The sequence below is a fragment of the Notolabrus celidotus genome, chromosome 18 (genome assembly GCF_009762535.1).
Source record: "Notolabrus celidotus isolate fNotCel1 chromosome 18, fNotCel1.pri, whole genome shotgun sequence".
Lineage (NCBI taxonomy): Eukaryota > Metazoa > Chordata > Actinopteri > Labriformes > Labridae > Notolabrus > Notolabrus celidotus.
Window position 1 is genome coordinate 11,593,742 of NC_048289.1, and position 21,177 is coordinate 11,614,918.

General features: G+C 41.4%; 2 protein-coding genes across 2 annotated transcripts in view; one reads left to right on the forward strand and one right to left on the reverse strand.

Moving 5' to 3' along the window:
* Positions 1-13,041, forward strand: part of baiap2l1a (BAR/IMD domain containing adaptor protein 2 like 1a) — a 36,984-nt gene extending 23,943 nt beyond the window's left edge. Inside the window, exons 10-14 of the mRNA XM_034708120.1 lie at positions 793-1,006; positions 5,564-5,623; positions 5,715-5,853; positions 11,122-11,162; positions 11,263-13,041. Of these exons, the coding sequence (XP_034564011.1) occupies positions 793-1,006; positions 5,564-5,623; positions 5,715-5,853; positions 11,122-11,162; positions 11,263-11,335 (527 nt within the window). The 3' untranslated portion in view covers positions 11,336-13,041. The remainder of the gene's footprint in view (positions 1-792; positions 1,007-5,563; positions 5,624-5,714; positions 5,854-11,121; positions 11,163-11,262) is intronic.
* On the reverse strand, positions 736-20,201 carry LOC117830497. Its single transcript, XM_034708641.1, has 3 exons — positions 20,021-20,201; positions 13,456-19,760; positions 736-989 (listed from the first exon to the last, which is right to left on the reverse strand). The coding sequence occupies exon 2, from the start codon at positions 19,584-19,586 to the stop codon at positions 13,674-13,676; it is 5,913 nt and encodes a 1,970-aa protein (XP_034564532.1). The 5' UTR covers positions 19,587-19,760; positions 20,021-20,201; the 3' UTR covers positions 736-989; positions 13,456-13,673.
* Between the last annotated feature and the right edge of the window lie 976 nt (positions 20,202-21,177).

Consider the following 21,177-nt stretch of genomic DNA (forward strand, 5'->3'; position numbering starts at 1 on the left):
TTGATTTAATTCTGTTTCAAAACCAGTTAAAAACTTCCAATGGGAGCTTTAAAGTATTTGGGAGGATTTTTTTCCTTTGGAAAGAACAAGAAAGCTGTTTCCCTTTGTTTCCTTTTTTTGGTGCTAAGCTAACTGTCTCTGGCCATGGTTCCACACATTGCTGTAGTACTTTTTATCTGCAAAAACATGCCAACAATATTTAAATGTAACCCTCCTGTTATGTTTGTTTCTCTGGAACAGCAATAATGTTCCTGGGTCAATTTGACCCGAGGCCTATTCAATTATCCAAAAGTGTCTGAACCCAAAAAAATCCCAATACACATTTTTTTTAATCTAATTTTCAACTCCATTACTAACCATTTAAATCAAGATTTAGTCCATTGGTGTTCATTAATTCTCACAGATCATGGTTCAATGAAGAAAACTAGTTTCTCATTAAAATTCATAATAAAACTTTTTTAATGTATATTGGAAAGACCTAAATATAAATACAATAGTTTTACATGACATATATTTTTGTTTATTTTATTTTACATTTTGGATTTTTATTGTTTATGAAGTGATGTTGATAAATTACCACGACACCTCTTCTGTCACATGCTGCCCAGATTTTTATGCTGCATTTAGCTGGTTTGGAAGGCATACATTGCCTAAAATAGACTTTAAAATGGGTCAATTTGACCCACAACATAACAGGAGGGTTAAGTAGATTATCCTTGAATTTAAGAAGGGACATTCAGTTGTACGTAGTTTTACTGATCTCTGTCTTTTTGTAATCTCTGCTGTCTCTAGACCAGGGCAGTCTCGGTGAAGGCAGTCTGTCCCGCTCCACATCTCAGTCATCTGGCCTCAATGTGGGCAGGAAGCACAGAGTTAGGACCATCTTTCCACACACGGCGGGCAATAACCCCACGCTCCTCAGCTTTGACGAAGGAGACATCATCACTCTGCTCATCCAGGAAGAGAAAGACGGCTGGCTGTATGGAGAGCTGGAGAAGACACAGCAGTACGATTTTAAACTCCTTTCTTAATGTTTGATTTGTGCAGAACACCTGAGCTCTATTCCCCTCACTTGATTTTTTTTGTAGAATCTTAACAATTTATGCTTAGTTGGTTGGTTCTGTTTGTTCTGTGCCTCATGAAGAGTCAAACTGAACCCCACTTTTTATTCATATCCAGATCTCTCTTGCTTTAAAGGATAAGTCTCTTGATTATACGCTTTTGATTTTGTCAACAAATCCTATCAAAAGACCAAAATCTGCTATGGAATAATCCTTCTCATAAAAAGTGCTTATGAGGACTTAAAAGTTTTATTCCTCCAGGGCCAGGCAACAGAGCTCTATTGTTGCCTGGAAACCATAAAAATGCATCTATGAGCCACGTTTTCCATGGGTGGCATGTTTCTTCATTACACCGAACAGACACAGTTCTGTAGTTGAGTGGGAGTCTAACTCCTGTACACCCTTTACTTTAATTATCATAAATACCCACTAATGTGCCAAATGAGTGTAAGAAGGCTTTATTATTTACTACTGTTGTGGTCAAACTTGCTTAAGAATACGTCCCCCAGCAGTTCTCAATTTCCTACCCTTTCAGGAAATTAAAATACTTAGTTGTGGCCAGAGCTACTTACATTAGTTGGCGTTATGGTGCATATCAAGGCATTAGAGAACCCAATATATTGCAATCAAGTGTAATCGTGCAAGAAGGGTAATAAATTGTGTGTATTAATATGAAGGGAAAAAACAATGCATAAAATGTTGACCTCTTCTATGAAAATAGAGCAAAAGGCTCTGCTTTAGTCATTATCACATTACTTGTCACATTTGTCATCAAAGCACATTTTTTTCTTGCAAAAGACTTCCATGACTAAGAAATGTATAATTTGCATTCAAGCCATTGATTGGAACTTGATTATGTGTGTTTTTAGAAGTGTAAGATTATTACAAAACATGCATACATTGCACTAGTTCTGGGCCAGACTGCTGGCATGGCAAGTGGTATGTCAACCGGATGTGGGCCAGGTCTGGCAATGATGGCATTGTATGTATGATGGCATGCCACATCTGGCCCGATTGTGGCTTGATTTATGTGGACCAAATCTGTCCATGCCGCATCTGGGCCGATTAAGGTTGAGCTTGTGATTAAGCTGGCCCATGTGTGGGCCGTCTCTGGCAAACTATATCTGGGCCATTTAAGGGCCGTCATTCTTTGCAGTATATCGGCCGTGTCTAAGTGTATTGTGGGCCAGAACCAGGCCAGATCAATTTTGCTATGTGGGTAATATAGGATTTCGCAGGTACATTTGCGGGGCCATCTATTTGGGCCGTGTTACAGTCAAGCAGCAGCCCCCAGTATTCATAAAATTAAGCCAATAAGAGAAACAACTGTAATTTCTTGAGTGCCCACTTGAGGCTGGCTGCAATAGCGGGGCTCATTGGGGGGGATTCATTTATTTAGCACAGATAAACATGCTGACAGCCTGCTGACAACACATTCATTAAGATCATAAAAGGCAAGGTGTTATACATACATTTGCAAGTCTAAAATGTTTAACCTTGAACCCAAAGAGCAGGATAGATTATTTATGGCATTCTGAAGTCTTATAGAGCTTTGATAAAGAGACTTCATTTTCAAAGTGTAAATTCCCTCACATAGTAGTTTTAAGTTCAATCTGAATTCAACCTTTGGCACACCCACGAGAGGAAATGAACTTTCATTCCAACAAATATGCACCAGCACTGACACACAGACGTTTTCCACATAGCTCAGGTTAGCAGTACGAGTTTCTGTTTTGTGTTTGTGAATATTTGACTTTGCTAATGCATCATGCCCAGAAACACTGAGTATGTAAGGTATGTTCAACATGACAGTCATAAAGCTCTCTCTCTCTCTCTCTCTCTCTCTCTCTCTCTCTCTCTCTCTCTCTCTCTCTCTCTCTCTCTCTCTCTCTGCCCTGCAACAACAACCACATGCATGAACAAAATACAGGTGCACATAATCACACACAAACAAGAGACATCTGGTCTTTTATATTCCAATCAACATAACACATTTTTCTTCTCTGTGCCTCACGATGAAGAGTGACTGAAATAAATTAAACAAAAAAACAGCCACAATGAAATCACATCTTCATTCTGCTGCTGTGCCTCCACACCTCCTGCAGACAACAGAGAGGGAAAAATGTTCTCTTAAGATGCTTCTTTACAAACACGCATCACACCTGTTGGATTTTTGTGTCTCGTTTTGATGAAATGATCAAGTTGGGATGTACAAAAATGTTGTTTGAAGCCACAGCAAATCCACAAACTCTCCTCTGGGTTTCTGCGAGTACATTAATCATCATCTCTCAGTGACATCAATTAAAGCTCATAATGCAGGCGGAGAAGATTACAGCATGTTTACAGAACCGGTGTCTAAATATTTCCGCTCCCACTTTGAAACAAATTAACACAAGCTTTATCTGTTCCCTGTGTGTTTTTGTGTAATTAAACGGCTTTTTGAATTGAAGTGATTTTAATGCAGTTGGCGTTTGCTCCTCAAGAAGAGGACATGCTGCTGTAAATCACATTACCCTCTGTTTCTAAGCAACAAATCCAGTGCATCAGTCTAATAAGCCGTATTTCCTTTAGTCGTGACTTGTCAACAACTTCTGAGTCTTAGTGAACAAAGTCTGTCTGTCACATATCTTATGTCAGATGTGTGCTTTTGATTTAAGTGTGCAGTGTGTAGCAGGGATCTTAGACTATTTTTACTCACACACAGATCTCATTATAGCTTCTTGTTTGCACACAGAGCAGTAACAATCTGTCAGTTTTTAAATGAGTACAAACCAACATTTTTCTAAAGGGGTATTAATCATCTCTGCATAATTAAGCCTAAGATATATTATGTCATTATCATGCAGCCCATTCAGGCTGAAAAATACCCATAAACATCATCTTACAAAAATCTTTTATGACTTACCAGCCTGGGTGCATTGGACTGTAACTGTGCAGGACAGAGATCAATACTGTCAATAAAGAGCTCTGTTCAAGGGTTATGACAGATTATGCTGCTTTAGTGGCTACAAGTTTAGTAACTTTGAAAAGGTCCCTGATGTTAGCTTTAAGAGTTTTGAAAGGCATTTCCAAGAAGTTATATACTTTTGTGTGGTTTGTTCACTTTTCTTCGTGAGAAATAGTTAAAGATTGTGGTGAATGGAAGAGAGTATTCATACCACTTGTTCTTTAAATATGAGGCAAATGCTAGCATCCACTTGGCTAAACTTAGCTTAAATTCTGGATACAGGCAAATATCCAGCCTCCCTTTTTCAAAAGCTGACAAAGCTGAAGTTAGGAGGTAGTTTTGGAATTGACATTATAACATTATCTATAAAATGATTTCCAGAAAAAACACAATATCTTAGCCTTATCTATGTGTTACCTTTTGACTTAGCTCCTTGTTCTCTAGACTTTGTACAAGGGATGCACGATATTATCGGCACATTATCGGTATCGGCCGATATTGGCTTTAAAACTAACCTAGGCCTATCGTATATCGGCCAACACGCCGATATCTGCCGATATAATGAACCGATAAAATAATGGGCTGCTGCACACATGTTGGGCTCATGTTTTAAGTTAAATTAGAATTTAAGCAACAGTCTGTAAGGTACATGTAGCTGACTAATTGAGGCACATTTACTGTCAAAGAGTAAACCATTTTATTTAATTTGGGTTTAATTGCTGTACAGTTGCACAGAGGTTAGGTTTACTTACTATGTCAAATGTGACATTGGCCAAATTTGACCTGGTTGTGGGGATTGTTATGATTGTCTCAGGGAGAGCATCATCCAAGTTTTAAGTAGGATGTATCTGTTAGTATGAATTCTGTTTGAAAGCAGTTGTCATAAATAAATATGCAGTTTTAAGTATTAAGTAGTTTTCTTATTTTGCATAAGAAATGAATATCAAATAACAAATGTGATTAGAGTATCACCATAATACTGTATGTTAATTCCAATACAGAAGAGAATTGATGATCTCTGCAATTAGGTGTGCAGAAAATAATATCCGTATCGTTAATCGACTAAATGAGTTGTAAAATATTGGCCTATCGGATATTGGAAAAAAATCCAATATCATGTATCCCTACTCTGTACGAGGCTAAGCCAAGCAGCTGCTAGCCTCATATTTAGCGTACAGTTGTGACGTTTGTATCAGTTGTCTCTTTTAAGACCGGTCAAGAGAGTAAGTTCCCCAAAAGTGTAATCATTCAAGTGTATTGAAGGGGTGATGTTTAGTGAGTGGGTTATTAAAGCAGATTTTAACCTGCTGACATTAGAATAACACTGTATGTCTTCATAGCAACAGTGTGCTATTAAGAAGTTACAAACCATTGTTGTGGAGAGATGCCTAGATTCCATTTGAAGTGCATTATGTAATGCATGCATTTGTCACTATATAGTATGCACGTTACAGGAACCTCAGCATAGTAAAAACTAATGGGTGTCTAAATGGTAATTGTTTTATGAAAACATGTGATGATGTTTCTGATGTGGTGTGTTTGTCCTTCTCATTAGGCGGGGCTGGTTTCCCTCATCTTACTGCAGACCTCACACTGAGCCAGCAATATCAAATAGGTAAGACAACCTCAGGTATGCTCAGTTAATCAGTTATTTGTTTTAGAGGTTATATTCAGAAGCTTATATTTTCTCTAATGTGTGTTTACAGTGATCTGGGCACACCAGTGCGTAGCCTGAGTGAAGTCAGTCTGCCAGAGCAGGAGGAGGAGGACCCTGTGCTGCTGCCACCACCAGACTACAGCGACGACAACTCAATTGTCTCCTCAACGCCGTCGCCACAGAATATGGTCAGTAACAGCGAGGGGGCATACAGTTATGAACTAATAAAGCTAAAGCAAGGGTTGATTGGAGTACACAGAATATAACATCTGTGTACTCTGAAGACTGTTTTCACATTATTGTTACAGATTTAATGTTGGGGGTTGGTCCAGTAACACGCTTACATACTGTAACTTTTAATACTTCCTTTTCTGAGCTTTTTTAGAGTCCCAGAAGAAGAAATGGGCTGCTGTCCCATAGGTGGTTGCTGCTAAAAACTAGCTTTTTAATTTAGATGGATTATACTTCATATTATGTATTCCTTAATGCCCCTGTAAGGAGTTTTTAGCTGGCTTTGAAACAGAGTGATATCAACAGTGATGCCATTTTATGACCTAGCGAAGCAAAGGAGACCATTAGCAACAAGACTAACAATTTCATACTGTTCTTTTTAATGACTGTAACAACTGTGAGAGGGTAGGTGTCAGACCAGACGACTGATAGCAGGCCTTTTCTTACTTTCACCACAGCAAAAGTTCAAAGTGAGTGAAAAGACTTGATACTTCTTACACGAGTACAGAACAAGATTAGCTAAAACGGTAACAAGTATGACTTTGTCCACAGATGCTGCCAAAATCAACACAAAAACAAAAGTTCCTCACGAGAGCTTTAAAGTCCAAACATTTTTTCCCCTATTTTATGTGGATGCTAGTTTTTCATGGCATGACAGTACAGGATTGTAAATACATGACATGCTTTAAACATGTGTTATCGAGAAAGTTGTTTCAAAACAACGTTGTCTTCAATTATGATCTAGAACAAGACCTTATGTAACTACAAATCCAGAACAACAGAAGAACAGGTAAAAGAAATATAGCCACGAACAACAGACTGACAAAGTTTGTGATTAGTTAGCAAACTTATGCAAGCATTTCTTGCTAAGTAGCAAGAAACTTCTCTGCTGTGTAGTCTGAAACCAAAAAGTGGTTTGAAAAGAGAGAAAATATTGGAATTGCATTCACATAGTTACCAGATTTAACTAAAGATCAATGCTAATTTGTTTAACTGTGTAGTTAAAAGTTAGATTTATGTCTACAAGTTTGCAGTGTCATGTTGAAACATGTCGACATGTTAGCGTTTTGAATCTTGGTCTCACCAGGAAACACATGTATGCTTGTAAAGGCCAGCAGTTTATGATAATGCTGTGAAGATGAGGAAGAAAAAGAGGGGAGGTAGCAAACCAACCAAAGCTAAAGTTTTAACCATAGACTGTATAAAATATGGACGTAGTATCCGTCTGTCACCCATCACCCATCTGTTCCTGAGTGCTGTTTTGAAGCCTATCGACGGCGGCAGCCATATTGGAAATGCGGAACTCCAGGCATAGTGTGACGGAAAGGGGCGGAGTTTGAGCCTCCTAGCCAACAGCTTTGTGTTCCCGTCCGGGAGTCAAGTCAGTCATGTCCTTATTTGGGCAAAAACTAGTAATCTTAATATCTTCTGAACCATTGCGTTAGAAAGAAATTCACCAACCATACAGTGTGTGCCGATAGAGAAATTAGCTACGCAGAGCCAAGCCGTTTTTTGGACCAGGCTGTAAACATGTTTATTAATGCTGCAAAGATCGTCTTTTTTGAATTGGTGTCTATGTGGTTTCTGGTGTTTCTGCAGCCAGCCTCAAGCTGATTCTCAATGAATTGCAGTTTATAACACTTCCACATGGGCTTCATAGTTGGAGACCGGAGGTTGCCGCTTGGTTTTAACATAGCATACAAGCTGTTAAGCTGCTATGCTAGCTTGCAACTGTTAATGTAAATTGACAACTTTTTTGCCAACAAGTCTGCAATATTATCTTCGCAAATGTTAAATCTTGTGTTCACTCCTTGAGATAAATCTTTTAGCTGCTATTAAAACTTTAAGGCTACTTCTTGTTAGGAAAAATGTAAACGGTTGAAAATGAAAAAGAAAACCAGGTGTAGCGTCACCTGCAGACAGAGATGCTTTGTATCACTGTGAAAACTAAGATATTAGCTTTTTAAAGATCTTTAACCTCAGGAGTTTGCTGTTTGTGTCTAACGCAGTAAAAGTCACTGAGGCACATTCTATCTCAGGCTGTGTTGATGTGCCTTAAGGCCACACACCTATACTCTGTTTGTCTGAGTGTCTGGAGAATGAACTGGGCCTAAACATGCTCCAGAAAAGAGCTTACATTTGCTGTAATGGCATTTTTATTACATGATCTAAAACTAAGTCCATTATGACTCTACAGCCAAACCCCAAAATGAAGTCACACGTGTTGAACTTTTATTCTGACTAATCAGGTCTTATCAACGTCTTCTCACTGCATCGTCATCAGCTCCACGCCCTAATACAGTGAGTCTGGAACACACCTCAATTCCTCCAACCAGTTCAAGCAAATATGCTATACTATATCATGAAAGGGAATGTTTGTGTTCTGCGGGAGCTCTTTTTCCAAATTTTGAACAGTCAAAGTCAAAAGCACCAAAGGGAAGTGAGTAAAATAAATCAGTGAGTTTGTGATAAATACTCTGAAAAATGCTTGAGGCCAGGTTTTGTTCAGGATGAAAGAGAGAGGTGTATCAGAGAGTTACAGAGGGAGACATAAAGGACAAGAGGGTACAGGAACACTTTCATTTTCTGCACTCCATCAGCTGATTAAGGATGAACTAGTAGCTGTCTGGCCAGCAGGCAAGCCAGGGCCTGCTCCCTTCTCCCTCATCATCACCTTCCTCCCCTGCTCTGTCTGTACTCAGTGTCCTCTGTATCTGCTGCCTCAGAGTTTAACCACGAAATAAAACACAATGAGGAATACACCTTCTATGCCTGACAGTAAAAATACCAGTGCTTTTATCTCATTATTTTTCTCATCACATATTCTGCTAGAATAAGATTTTGTAGCCCAGCATGGAAAAAAACTTCAACAGCTCCACTTACAAATATCCTGTGTCCTCTCTTTGTGGATTTTTTTTACAGGGGATATTTTTTTACGGGGGACATAGGGCTGACTCTGCTCATTAGGTTTGTTTTTGTGACTGAGGGGTAAAGGTGAACTTTGTCACCTTTGCTCTTGAAACTCCTGTTCCCTCAGTTGAGCCTCTCTGGCAGCATTCAAGTCCCTTTTTCTTTTTATGTTTCCTGATGCACACCAACAGTAAAAGGCTGTAAAAACCCAAATTGGCCTTGATATAATATGTATTATTTTCGGTTACTTCCACAGGTGCTGTATTTAAGTGACATGCTAACAGCATACTGGGATCAAGTCTTTAACTTTTGTGTTCAATGTGTTTATTTAGTGGTGAGAAGGACATTAAACAACTTCACAGGGAACCTTTTGGTTTGGGAAAGTCAGCAGGTGTGTCCGCATGGGTGGCTAGGGTTGGCATTGACCCTGTTAAATTTTGAATGTTCATCACAGGTGCCATCCAAGCGGCAATCTCCGGTCTAAAAATATGACTCCAATGCAAAAGTGCTAAAAACTGCAGTTCATTGAAGATCCACTTGAGGTTGGCTCCAGATGTACCGGAAACCACATACACACCAATTCAAAAAAGCTGATCTTTACAGCAGAAATAAACATGTTTACAGCCTGGTACAAAAGACGAGTGTAGTCTGAATAGCTCATTTCTCGATCACAGGTGGGTTATTTTGTTCTAACGCGGCAATTTCAAAGATATTGAGATTACGAGTCTTCCAATGAGAGGCACAGCTGACTGCGGGAGCACTGTAGCTGTTGGCTAGGAGGCTCAAAGCCCGCCTCTTTACGTCACAATCACTCAGGAGCAGCACTATGGCTTCCGCCGCGACTGGCCTCAAACAGCTCCTCAGAAACAGCTGGGTGACTTCATGGATACTACGTCCATATTTTATACAGTCTATGATGCCACCCCATAATCCAAAGCTATGATTAGCTGTTTGCCATGACAGTCTAAATCTATTTGGGCTGTGTTACAGTCAAGCAGAATTCCCCTGTAGAAAGAATCAGGCCAAAGCAAAAGAGCAAAAAAACACAGTACCTCAAGTGTCCACTTGAGGCTGGCTGCAAAATACAAGGAGACCCCGCATTACCCCTCGTGTTAACATGCCAATTTTTACAGCAAAATTAAACATGTCTACAGCCAGGAACAAAAACAGTTTTGGAGTTTAACTTTCTATAAGATAGTATGTTAATATCCAGATATATGCATCATTTTTAATGATATTATTATAAAGAATAATACATATTTTGCATAAATAGTGCAGAGTAAGTGAACTAACAGGTGAGCACCCTGTAGATGTTAGTCAGGAGGCTGATATCTAGCCTCAAAGCTACCCCTTTAAATGTGGTTAGATTAATCCAAAGTAAGGTTGAGTCAGCAATATGGCGACCGCCATCTTTAGCTTCACAATGTTGCATTGGAAACCAGTTGGTGACATCACTGGGCCTACATCAATGATTTGTACAATCTGTGATGTTTATGGCAGATGAAGATGTTTAGAGTTCACAATCAAGCGAGAGGTGCTTCCTGAAAGACTTAAACCAGGGAATGAATATCCCTGTAGGATAACTTTGGCAGCATTTAAAGTGACTTATGGAAGTTGTCTGCTCTACAGTGTGAGGTTATTGCTTAATTAATTAATATGAATGCAGGTTAATGAAAAGATTTGCATCAGAGACAGAAGATAGGATTGAGTTACATCCATTTATCAGCTCCTGACATGCACACAGAACATTCAAGCGATAAAATCTTTGTTTAAATACACATTCTTATCTGATCAAGAAAAGGAATACAACATCTTAACCAAACCCAAAAGCTAAATTCCTCTGACGCACTCTGTGGACATTTTTTAGCAGAAATATAAAAGTAAGTATGTGCGGCAGTAACCCCCAGGGCTCATAACTCTGATTTATGTTCTTTAACTCTATCATCCTCATGCCCACTTGGCTCTATGGAGGCGATAAGATTATCGTCATCCTAAGGTGAGAGAAAAAGAGGAGTGTATCTCTCACCAGCCTTTCTAGATTGTCTGGATTCCTGACAGGCTGAGGTTCGAAGTTGAAGCCACACTGTATGTCAAATCTCTGCAGCCCTGATTAGGAAGGAGGGAGGGGGGAGCAGACAAGTGCTGATGGGAAATCTGATCTAACCAGTCTGGTAATGCTGACTTTCTACTCAGCTGGAGGAAGGGTGTGTGTATGTGGATTTATGGTGACTCTGGTGTTGTGTGTTGAATGCTGTGTGTTAGCTCTTCTTCTCAATTGCATCAAGAGTCTCTTCTTCTGTGTTTTTTGATAACAGGTGTCTCTAGTCAATGGGACTGCAAAGGCTCCCTTTCTGGGGTGAGTGATCTAACACGACTAACACAAACTAACAAACTTTCACAATGAAAAGTGATCTAGTGACCAGATGATGATTTCCCCCCCAATTTTCTACCTGCAGGGGAGGAAATCCGTTTGCAACAGTCAAGCTGAGACCGACCGTCACGAATGACAGATCAGCTCCAGTCGTCTAAAAAGTTGGAGAAGGATTTTCACCGCTGTCATGCCTTCAGGGGAGTCATAAACATGGGACCCCTGTGACACAATGAATATCACCCCAACCTGACATCTCACCAGCCTGCATGCGAGTCTCTCTCAGTACCAGACTGATACACTGCAGAGATCCATTGTTTCTTTGCATAAGTGTTTTACTTTAGTCACAACAAGGAAATACTTTGTAATCAACACATGGAGGAACAGGAATACTGGAAGGTTTTGTCAAACAAAGAACATATTATGTTTTAAAGTAAGTGTCAAAGTACAGGTAATTACCCCAAAATGAAAATTTAGACTGCCTTTAACTGCTGAAAGTGAATTGTGTTTCAATAAAAGCAATGCTGTGTTCCAGCAGCGAAGGGCTTTTGACACAAAATGGTGCCTGCAAGAAATTCTGGATTGGCATGTTTGCTAATGTAATACTTTGATTAAATGTTAGAGAAGTGAAAAGTAATAAGTAAGATTTATTTTTCTGTAAATCCATCATGCTTAGGTAGGAAACCAGAAAGTGAATAATGGGTCCTACTACAGAAAAACTTCCACAGTAAGGGATAATGTATGGTAACCGGGACGTTATGCAAATTAGGATCTCGACAGGGTGAGCAGGATCCCACTGGAAGCTGAGGGCTGACTCTGAAAGGATCCTAATTCTAACTACCTGGTCACTATACATTATGTCCCTTATTACCCAGCTAAAACATATACAAGCTGACACAAAATTTATTTTTATTGATTTAAAAATGATTATCTACACAGCTAATACAATTTCTGCCACAGTGTCAACAGGCAGAGGTGAAACATGTTGGACCTCTTTCTTTGGATTGACTTGATATGACGTGTGTTCAGACATCCTCACAAAGTTGAAAATGGATCACCCCCAACATAAACCACTTTCATCCCTATGTAAATAACAGTTTCTACAGTTTGGACATGCAAACCAGAACATATATTTTCATTTTGGGGTGAACTGCTCGTTGAAGATGGGAGGAAAAAGATGTTCAGGCACTGTTATAGGACCTTCTCAGGCTTGTTTTGAGCTGCAGTTGCTTTGATGTTTGAATGTAAACAAAAGCGACATGATACTGATGGAAAAGACGAGCACACAGGCTGTCTTCCTGACTTGCCAAAAAAAAAGACGTTATTTCTATTTTTATTAATAATTTGTCTGTTTCTTTTTTAAGAGGCATTATGATATAAAATGTTGTGAGAATGAAGGGAGTGTGATGTGTTGGGGAAAAAAGGTTTGTCATTTGAGTGAAGGCAAAACAGTATGTCACTGTTTAAAACGAGAAGGCTATTTATATACAGTAAATTTGTTTGAGATATTTAAATGAGATGTGTATACTGGAGTCCATTCTGTGACGGTGCCCTTTTCAACAGGAGAGACACTGTGTTTATGATCCCTCTTCTGCTGCTTCTGATTTGACTGCTGGTATGTATTTGAAATGAGCAGAATGACCTTTTGATGAAGGGAATATTTTCACTCCTCATGGTTTCACTGTTTCATGTAGACTCTGACAGTTTATGCAAAATAGAAATGAACTTCATTGGTAGCCATTTGCAGCGTATGCATAAAGTGGGTCATTGTTTAAAATCTACTTAAGTATTAACTGTTTTGTGAGGAAAATGACTTTTTCTTTGCCATGTTTTTGCTTTACAGAAAATAAATGTTTGATAAGGAAAAGATTGGACTGTTTATTGATTCTCAAAGACCCACTGATGTTAAGTGTGTCTATTCTGCCCCGGCTATCTCAGCTTGGCAGTTAGATAACAGTTTCCCAAGAAAAACTCTGAATCAGGATTTTCCGTTTGTAGCTTTACTCATAAAAACTGTAAAACTGGACACACAAGAAAATATACATTAGTTTCACGCAAGAGAAACCATACAAATGTTACATCTCTCTCATGTGGTAACAGCGCTATAACGACACGAAGCGCTAGCTTGATGCTAACATACATGGGAAATTGCATTGACATGCTAGTGGTTAGCATATATAGATTTCACTGTCGGCGGTTTTAAAATAGACTTTTATCCTTTATCACAAACAATCTGAAACAATGAAACTGAACTAAAAGCACTGTATATGAAAATACTTACAGGCAAATGTTTTCCAAACGCGATATAAGAAGGATTATGTCCGTACCATAGACTATAAACAAAACGGTCCGTACCCATGGCAACATAACTACGGCAAGACCAAGGGTTCAAAATAACTCAAAGCTTTGCTATTACAGCTTTTAGACACTAGATGTCGTAGTTTGGTCACAAACATAACAAGGCAATACACTCCTCGCCTGGTATAACACATTATACCATTATACATTTTTCAAAAGCAACACAAGTTCTGAGACAGGCCTCAAGTACACCTTTGGAGTGCCCTGCTTGACTACCTTAACATCCACCTTCCGAACTTTTTTGTCCTCACTTGGAAAGACATCAACTACAATGCCAACAGGCCATTCATTTCTCTTTGCTTGTGCATCCTTCAGAAGCACCACGTCTCCTTTGTTCAGGTTTGGTTTGTCCACATGCCACTTTTGTCTTGCTTGAAGGGTCACCAGGTATTCCTGCCGCCAACGTTTCCAGAATGCATCAGCTAAAGTTTGGACCTGCTTCCATTGTTTACTGTGGAGATCCTTGAGGTCAAATTGTCCTGGTGATGGCGGCAACACAGTCTCAATTTTCTGTGTCAAGAGCATGGCAGGTGTAAGGACGGCAGGCATATCTGGGTCAGACGATACAGGGACTAGAGGCCTAGCATTCATAATTGCCATAACTTCGGACATGAGAGTGACCAGAACCTCGTGAGACATGTGACAGGTGTTTCTCTTCAACAGCAAAGCGTCCAATATCCTGCGAGCCACACCTATCATCCTCTCCCATGCTCCGCCCATGTGTGAGGCGTGGGGAGGGTTGAATGTCCAGGTGCTACCTTTATCTAGAAGGTAAGTTGCTAGCTCAGGGTCTCCAGATCTTATTTGGAGCTCTTTGCAGGCACCCACAAAGTTAGTACCCTGATCAGAACGAAAAAGACGAACTGGTCCACGAATGGCTGTGAATCTTCTTAGGGCGTTTACAAAACTTGAAGAGGACAGAGACTCTAGAACTTCGATATGCACGGCTCTTGTCACCATGCATGTGAAGATGACAGCCCAGCGTTTATTCTCTGCAACCCCACCTCGGGTGCGCCGTGAGCTGACAGTCCATGGGCCAAACACATCAACACCGACACTTGTGAATGGAGGACCCGGGCTGACTCGATCAGCAGGTAAGCTAGCCATCTGTTGTTCCTCTACTTTTCCTCTTAGCCTTTTACAGATCACACATTTGTGTATGATGTTAGACACCAACCTCTTGCCTCCTATCAGCCACAAACCAGCAGAGCGAAGAGCACCTTCTGTTAGATGTCTCCCTTGATGTGCAACCTGCTCATGATAGTGTCTCACTAATAAGGTGGCGATGTGTTGTTTGTTGGGGACAATGATTGGGTGTCTCTCTTCCCAGGGAGTGTGTGTTGCAGGCATACGCCCTCCAACTCTCAAAAGGCCTTCTGCATCAACAAAAGGGTTCAGCTTCCTGAGAGTGCTGGACTTTGAGACAACATCACCCCTTGAGAGGGACCTGATCTCCTCAGAGAAGGCATCTTGTTGGGCACTTCTGATGATAACTGTTTTTGCCTGTGTCCATACTTCTGTCTTGCTGTTTGTATTTTTACTGCAAGACCTGGCTTTGTATATGAGTTGGACTGTAGCTCGGCAGAGGGCTTTCCAACTTGAAAAGCGCTCAAATCTCCGTGAGCCAAGCCGATTGACAGAGGCTTTGGTTATGAAAGCTGTGATCAGTGGACGTATATCTGCGTCGGCATCAGGTTCTACTAACTCAAAAGTCTCTTGCTTTAAGCAGGTGTCTCTGGACAGGAAAGTTGGACCTTGGAACCAGTTGGTGTGTGACAACTGGGCTGCTGACACAGAGCGTGTCCCATGGTCTGCAGGATTGTTTTCTGTGCTGACAAAGTTCCACTGTTCAGGTCTTGTGGATTTCCTGATGCGAGCAACTCTGTTGGTCACATACACGTAAAATCTTCTGTTTGTATTATGAATGTAGCCTAATACAATCCGGCTGTCTGTGAAGAATGTGACCTTGTGGATATCAATGTCCAGTTCCTCTGTTAATAGGTCTGCCATTTCAACCGCCAGTACGGCAGCGCAAAGCTCCAGCCGTGGAATGGTGTGTTGAGGATGAGGAGCCAGCTTTGACTTGCCCATGACGAACCCGACGTGAGTATGGCCCTCCTTGTCCACTGTTTTTAAGTATGCCACTGCTGAAATGGCCATGGTGGAAGCATCAGAGAAAACACAGAGTTCTCTGTGTTCAATGTAGCGCAAAGAAACAGGTACATATGCCCTTTTTATTTGAAGCTGTTCAAGCTCATGGACTGAGTCTGTCCACAGCCTCCACTGTTTTTCTTTCACAGCTGGGAGAGGGGCGTCCCATTCAAACTGTTCGGCTGACAACTCTCTGACTAAGGCCTTTCCTTGAATTGTAACAGGTGCTGCAAATCCCAGTGGGTCGTAGAGACCATTAACAGTGGATAGGATCCCCCTTCTGGTGAACGGCTTCTTCTCTCTAGATACACAGAAGGTGAAGGTGTCAGTCTGCAAGCTCCAGGTGAGTCCCAAACTGTGCTGAAGTGGCAAGGGGTCGATTGTTAGCTCCAGGTTGACTAGGTCTTTAGCCCGTTCTTCTGGGGAGAACGCATCCATCACCACACGGCTATTAGAGGCTATCTTGTGCAGCTTGATGCTTGACTCAGCTAGCATGTCTTTGGTTCTTTTCAAGACAGAGATGGCTTCATCATTTGTGGGGAAAGAGGCCAGGGCATCATCCACGTAGAAGTTCCGCATAATGAACTGCTTGGCTTCTGTACCATCTTCTCCTTCTGCATGTAGGGCTGCCTTCCTTAAGCCATAAATGGCCACTGCTGGAGAGGGAGAATTCCCGAATACATGAACCTTCATGCGGTATTCGGTGATCTGCTTGGTTGGGTTGTTGTCTTCAAACCACAAAAAGCGCAAAAAGTCCCGGTGCTCTTCACGGACAGTAAAGCAATAAAACATCTTTTGCACATCAGCCATCACTGCTACAGGTTCTTTACGGAAACGCAATAAGACTCCCAGTAATGAATTGTTCATGTCAGGTCCCTTAAGGAGAACATCGTTGAGACAAAGGCCCTCATGTTTGGCACTGGAGTCAAATACTACGCGTATTTGGTCTTTTTTCTGTGGATGATAAACACCAAATATTGGAAGGTACCACCGTTCCTGTTCTGTTGTCAGTGCTGGTGCAGGCTCTGCTTGGTCTGAGTCGAACATTGTTTGCATGAATTTGAAGAAGTGATCCTTCATGCCCTTTTTCTTCTCCAGCATACGACGCAGGGATGTGAGACGATTGAACGCTTGCTGCCTGTTATTGGGTAAGCGTGATCTATTTGGTCTGAATGGCAGGGGTGCCACCCAGCAATTAGCATCATCCATGTAAACCTCTTTATCCATGAGGTCGAGAAACAACTTGTCTTCAACTGACATGCCAAGTTTTTCATCATGTGCTGTACTTTGAAACACGTCTTGTCCAAGGCTGTCTGTGTTGTATTTAGGATTGGATGCATGAAACATACCTGGAGGGGCGTGAGGCAGCACTGGAGAATGGATTTTCTCTTTTACCAGTATGTTGCTTGTGCAGGGTTCCAGCATCGAGTGACGGCCACTCATAAGCACATTGGTCTTGAAGGCACTGACACTGTTTGTTTTGTGCGCTCTTCCGAGGCACACATCTCCAATTAATACCCATCCGAGATCGAGTCTTTGAGCAAATGGAGCGTTGTTAGGTCCATTACACTGTTCTCTGACTTTGTGTGCTTGGATCATATCGCGTCCAAGTAGGAGTAAGATGGATGCATCTGGGTCCGGAGCTGGAATCTTATCTGTCAGGCACATGAGATGAGGATAATGTCTTGTTACCTCTGGTGATGGAATCTCAGATCTGTTGTCTGGCAACAAGTCACATTCAATCAAGGTAGGTAAAGAGATCTGGGTTTTGCCATCCAGAGACTCCACAATGAAGTTGCTGGCACGTCGGCCTGATGTCTCTACCACTCCTGAGCATGTCTTTAGAGTGTACATTGACCCTGTTCCCTGAAGGCCAAAGTGTTCGAAGAATTTTGATCTGCCTAGTGATTTGTTGCTTTGATCATCTAGAACAGCGTAGGTCTTCAGCGCTCTCTCTCTCTGTCCATTAGGGTACACCCAGACAAGACAGATTTTGGAACAGGATTTTGAGGCATTGACATCTCCGCAGATTTCTGTGCATCTAGACGTCACAGATGTACCGGCTACTGCTTGGTGCTCCCTGCCTTGCTGCTCCTCGCCTTGCTGCTCCCCGCCTTGCTGCTCCCTAGTGTTTGTTTGAAAATCAGTTTTCCATGGAGCGGACCCTGGGTGTAGTGCTGAGGGGTGTCTGTCACTATTGCACTCTTTGCACTGAACAGGTTTGTTGCAGTCTTTAGCAATGTGGGTGGAGGATGCACAACAGCGGAAACAGATTGATTTTTCCTTCAGATACGCCTTTCTCTCCTCTATTGTTTTGTTCCTGAAGCCACGACACTTTCTCAGAGGATGCGGCTTATTATGCAGAGGACACAATTTGTCAGGATCGCCATCTGAAGAGATTTCTGTCTTTCTTACAGCTACTGTTGATTTCACATGCTGGTTAAATGGCTGATAGTTGGGTGAGTAGCTTTTCTCTGTCTTGGTAGCAAACAGTGTTCCCGTTATGTTAGCAAAACTTGGATCATTACGCACCTTTGCTTCTTCACAAACAAAGTTCACAAAGACTGAGAATGGAGGATATGACACTCTGTGTTGCTCTTTGTAGCGTGATCCTACCGTGATCCACCTTTCTTGCAGGTTGTACGGTAGCTTCTGCACTATGGGGCTGACACCACGCGAGGTGTTGAGGTACATAAGGCCAGGTAAGTATCCATCTGCTCTAGCTGCCTCGAGTTCCATAAGAGTGTCTCCTAGCTGTCTTAACTTGTGGTTGTCTTTTGCAGTGATTTTTGGAAAATCATCAATTTTTTTCAGTAGAGCATCTTCAATTACTTCTGGTGAGCCATAGATGTCCTCTAATCGCTGCCATACCATCTGGAGGCCAGCGGATGCACTGTGAATATGCACTGCTCTGATTCTTTTAGCTTGCTCAGAAGAAGATGGACCCAGCCATTTGCATAAAAGATCGAGTTCTTCTCTAGCAGAGAGTTTCAAGTCTTCTGTGGAGTTGATGAATGATGTTTTCCAAGCCCAGTAATTTTCTGGTTTATCGTCAAATGTCAATAAGCCGGAACTCACCATCTCTCGACGCATCAGGTACTTTGCTAAGTCGATAGCAGCGGATGGATTGGACGAGGTGGTGTCATGTAAGGGTGATGACTGAGCTGGATGAGACTGAGGAAGCACACATTTGTCACTCGTGTGCTCGATGTTATGAGGAGGCTCTCCATAGCCGTGAGAATGTCTCTCATTTTTAACAGTATTAGCATGCATTGTGTACAAAGCATCCTCTCTTTTGAATGAATGATGCGGGGCTAACTCAGCAAATGCATACTCACTGCTTTCACTCCGCTGCGTTTCACTATGTAGCACACAGCTTTTTGCTGTTTCACCATTGCCCATGGTTGGCTGGGATGCTGGTGGACGTGTGCCTACTGGTGGCTTTGCATCGGGTGGGGTTGTGATTGCATGTAGCGTATTAGCTGTTTGTGCACTCTGGTATGGCTGAAGAAAAGGATTTTGCACTGATGACTGTGTTGTAGCTCTTCCACTGGGGAACTCAATTGGGATCTGAGGCATCACAGGTCTATGCACTAGAAGAGGAGAGCCGAATTGTTGATACTCATCCTGTGCAGCTGCTTCCAACACATTAGCTTCTGCATCTGCGGCTGCAGCAGCTTTTTCCATTTTCAGCTCATGTAAGCTTGCTTGTAGTATAGCTTGTTGTTTTAACATTTCAGCTTCCTTTTTTGCAAATGAAAGTTCAGTGCGAGCAGCTTCTGCCTTTGCTCGTGCTCTCAGTGCAAGAGAGCTGGCTGTTGAGAGTTTACTGGCTCTAGAGCAGCTGGATATTTCTGATCTTGTCTCCAATAAGTCCATTTCTTCTTCATTATGTGTCATCATGACTGGTAATAGGTCTTCTCTTACAGCATGGAAGGCTGCTGGCTTGTTCAAAAAATGTTGCCTTTTTACTATTCTGCCCCGGCTATCTCAGCTTGGCAGTTAGATAACAGTTTCCCAAGAAAAACTCTGAATCAGGATTTTCCGTTTGTAGCTTTACTCATAAAAACTGTAAAACTGGACACACAAGAAAATATACATTAGTTTCACGCAAGAGAAACCATACAAATGTTACATCTCTCTCATGTGGTAACAGCGCTATAACGACACGAAGCGCTAGCTTGATGCTAACATACATGGGAAATTGCATTGACATGCTAGTGGTTAGCATATATAGATTTCACTGTCGGCGGTTTTAAAATAGACTTTTATCCTTTATCACAAACAATCTGAAACAATGAAACTGAACTAAAAGCACTGTATATGAAAATACTTACAGGCAAATGTTTTCCAAACGCGATATAAGAAGGATTATGTCCGTACCATAGACTATAAACAAAACGGTCCGTACCCATGGCAACATAACTACGGCAAGACCAAGGGTTCAAAATAACTCAAAGCTTTGCTATTACAGCTTTTAGACACTAGATGTCGTAGTTTGGTCACAAACATAACAAGGCAATACAGTGTCAGTAAACCCATCATACAAAAATAGTTAACCTGCTTTCTACAGAGTACTCTGCCACTGTTTGACCAGTGTAGTCTCTTTTTCTCAATAAAACAAAGTTAAGTATGTGTTGGCATAATACGTTTTGTGTTTTGTATTTTCTCATTTTTTAAAAATACATTTGGCTTCTTTACTTTTTTTATATTGTCATGAAGCTAATATTTCAAATCGTTACTTTTTTTCTGCTGGGTTTGGAGAAAAACTCTTAATGCCCATCGTTACTCATTGGTAAGTGGAGTAATTTGAGTCAATTGTTTTCCAATGTCTTTGTATCAAGCAATGTTGTTATTTCCCTCGTTCCCGTTATGACGGACCAATCATAGCTAATCTCCAATCCTCTGTCCTGATCTGTTAAGGGGCGGCCCCTACTACGTCCTCCGATTGGATATGAGTCCGGCACTATCATGACTGCACACACCGGTCTGTGTTGGGGGGCTAAGAGGAAATCTGGTTTGGAGGGTGTTGACATTCGAAGTCCCTCTCTCAGAACCAAGCGGCAACCTCCGGTCAAAAAATGAGTCCAATGCGGATGTGCTAAAAACTGCAGTTCATCGAGGATCCGCTTGAGGCTGGCTCCGGAAGTACCAGAAACCACACACACACCAATTCAAAAAAGGCAATCTTTACAGCAGAAATAAACATGTTTACAGCCTGGTACAAAAGACGAGTGTAGTCTGGATAGTTAATTTCTCGATCGAATCGCATTGTACGGGGGGGGTGAATTTTTTTCTAACGCAGCAATTTCGAAGATACTGAGATTGCGAGTCTTCCAATGAGAGGCACAGCTGACTTGATTGACAGGCGGGAACACTGTAGCTGTTGGCTAGGAGGCTCAGAGCCTGCCTCTTTACGTCACAATAGCTCGACAGCAGCAATATGGCTTCCGTCGCCTCAAAACAGCGCTTCAAAAACAGATGGGTGACATCA

Coding starts and splice junctions, on each gene's coding strand:
- LOC117830497 (XM_034708641.1), bottom strand. CDS start 19,586: ATGATGACACATAATGAAGAAGAAATGGACTTATTGGAGACAAGATCA.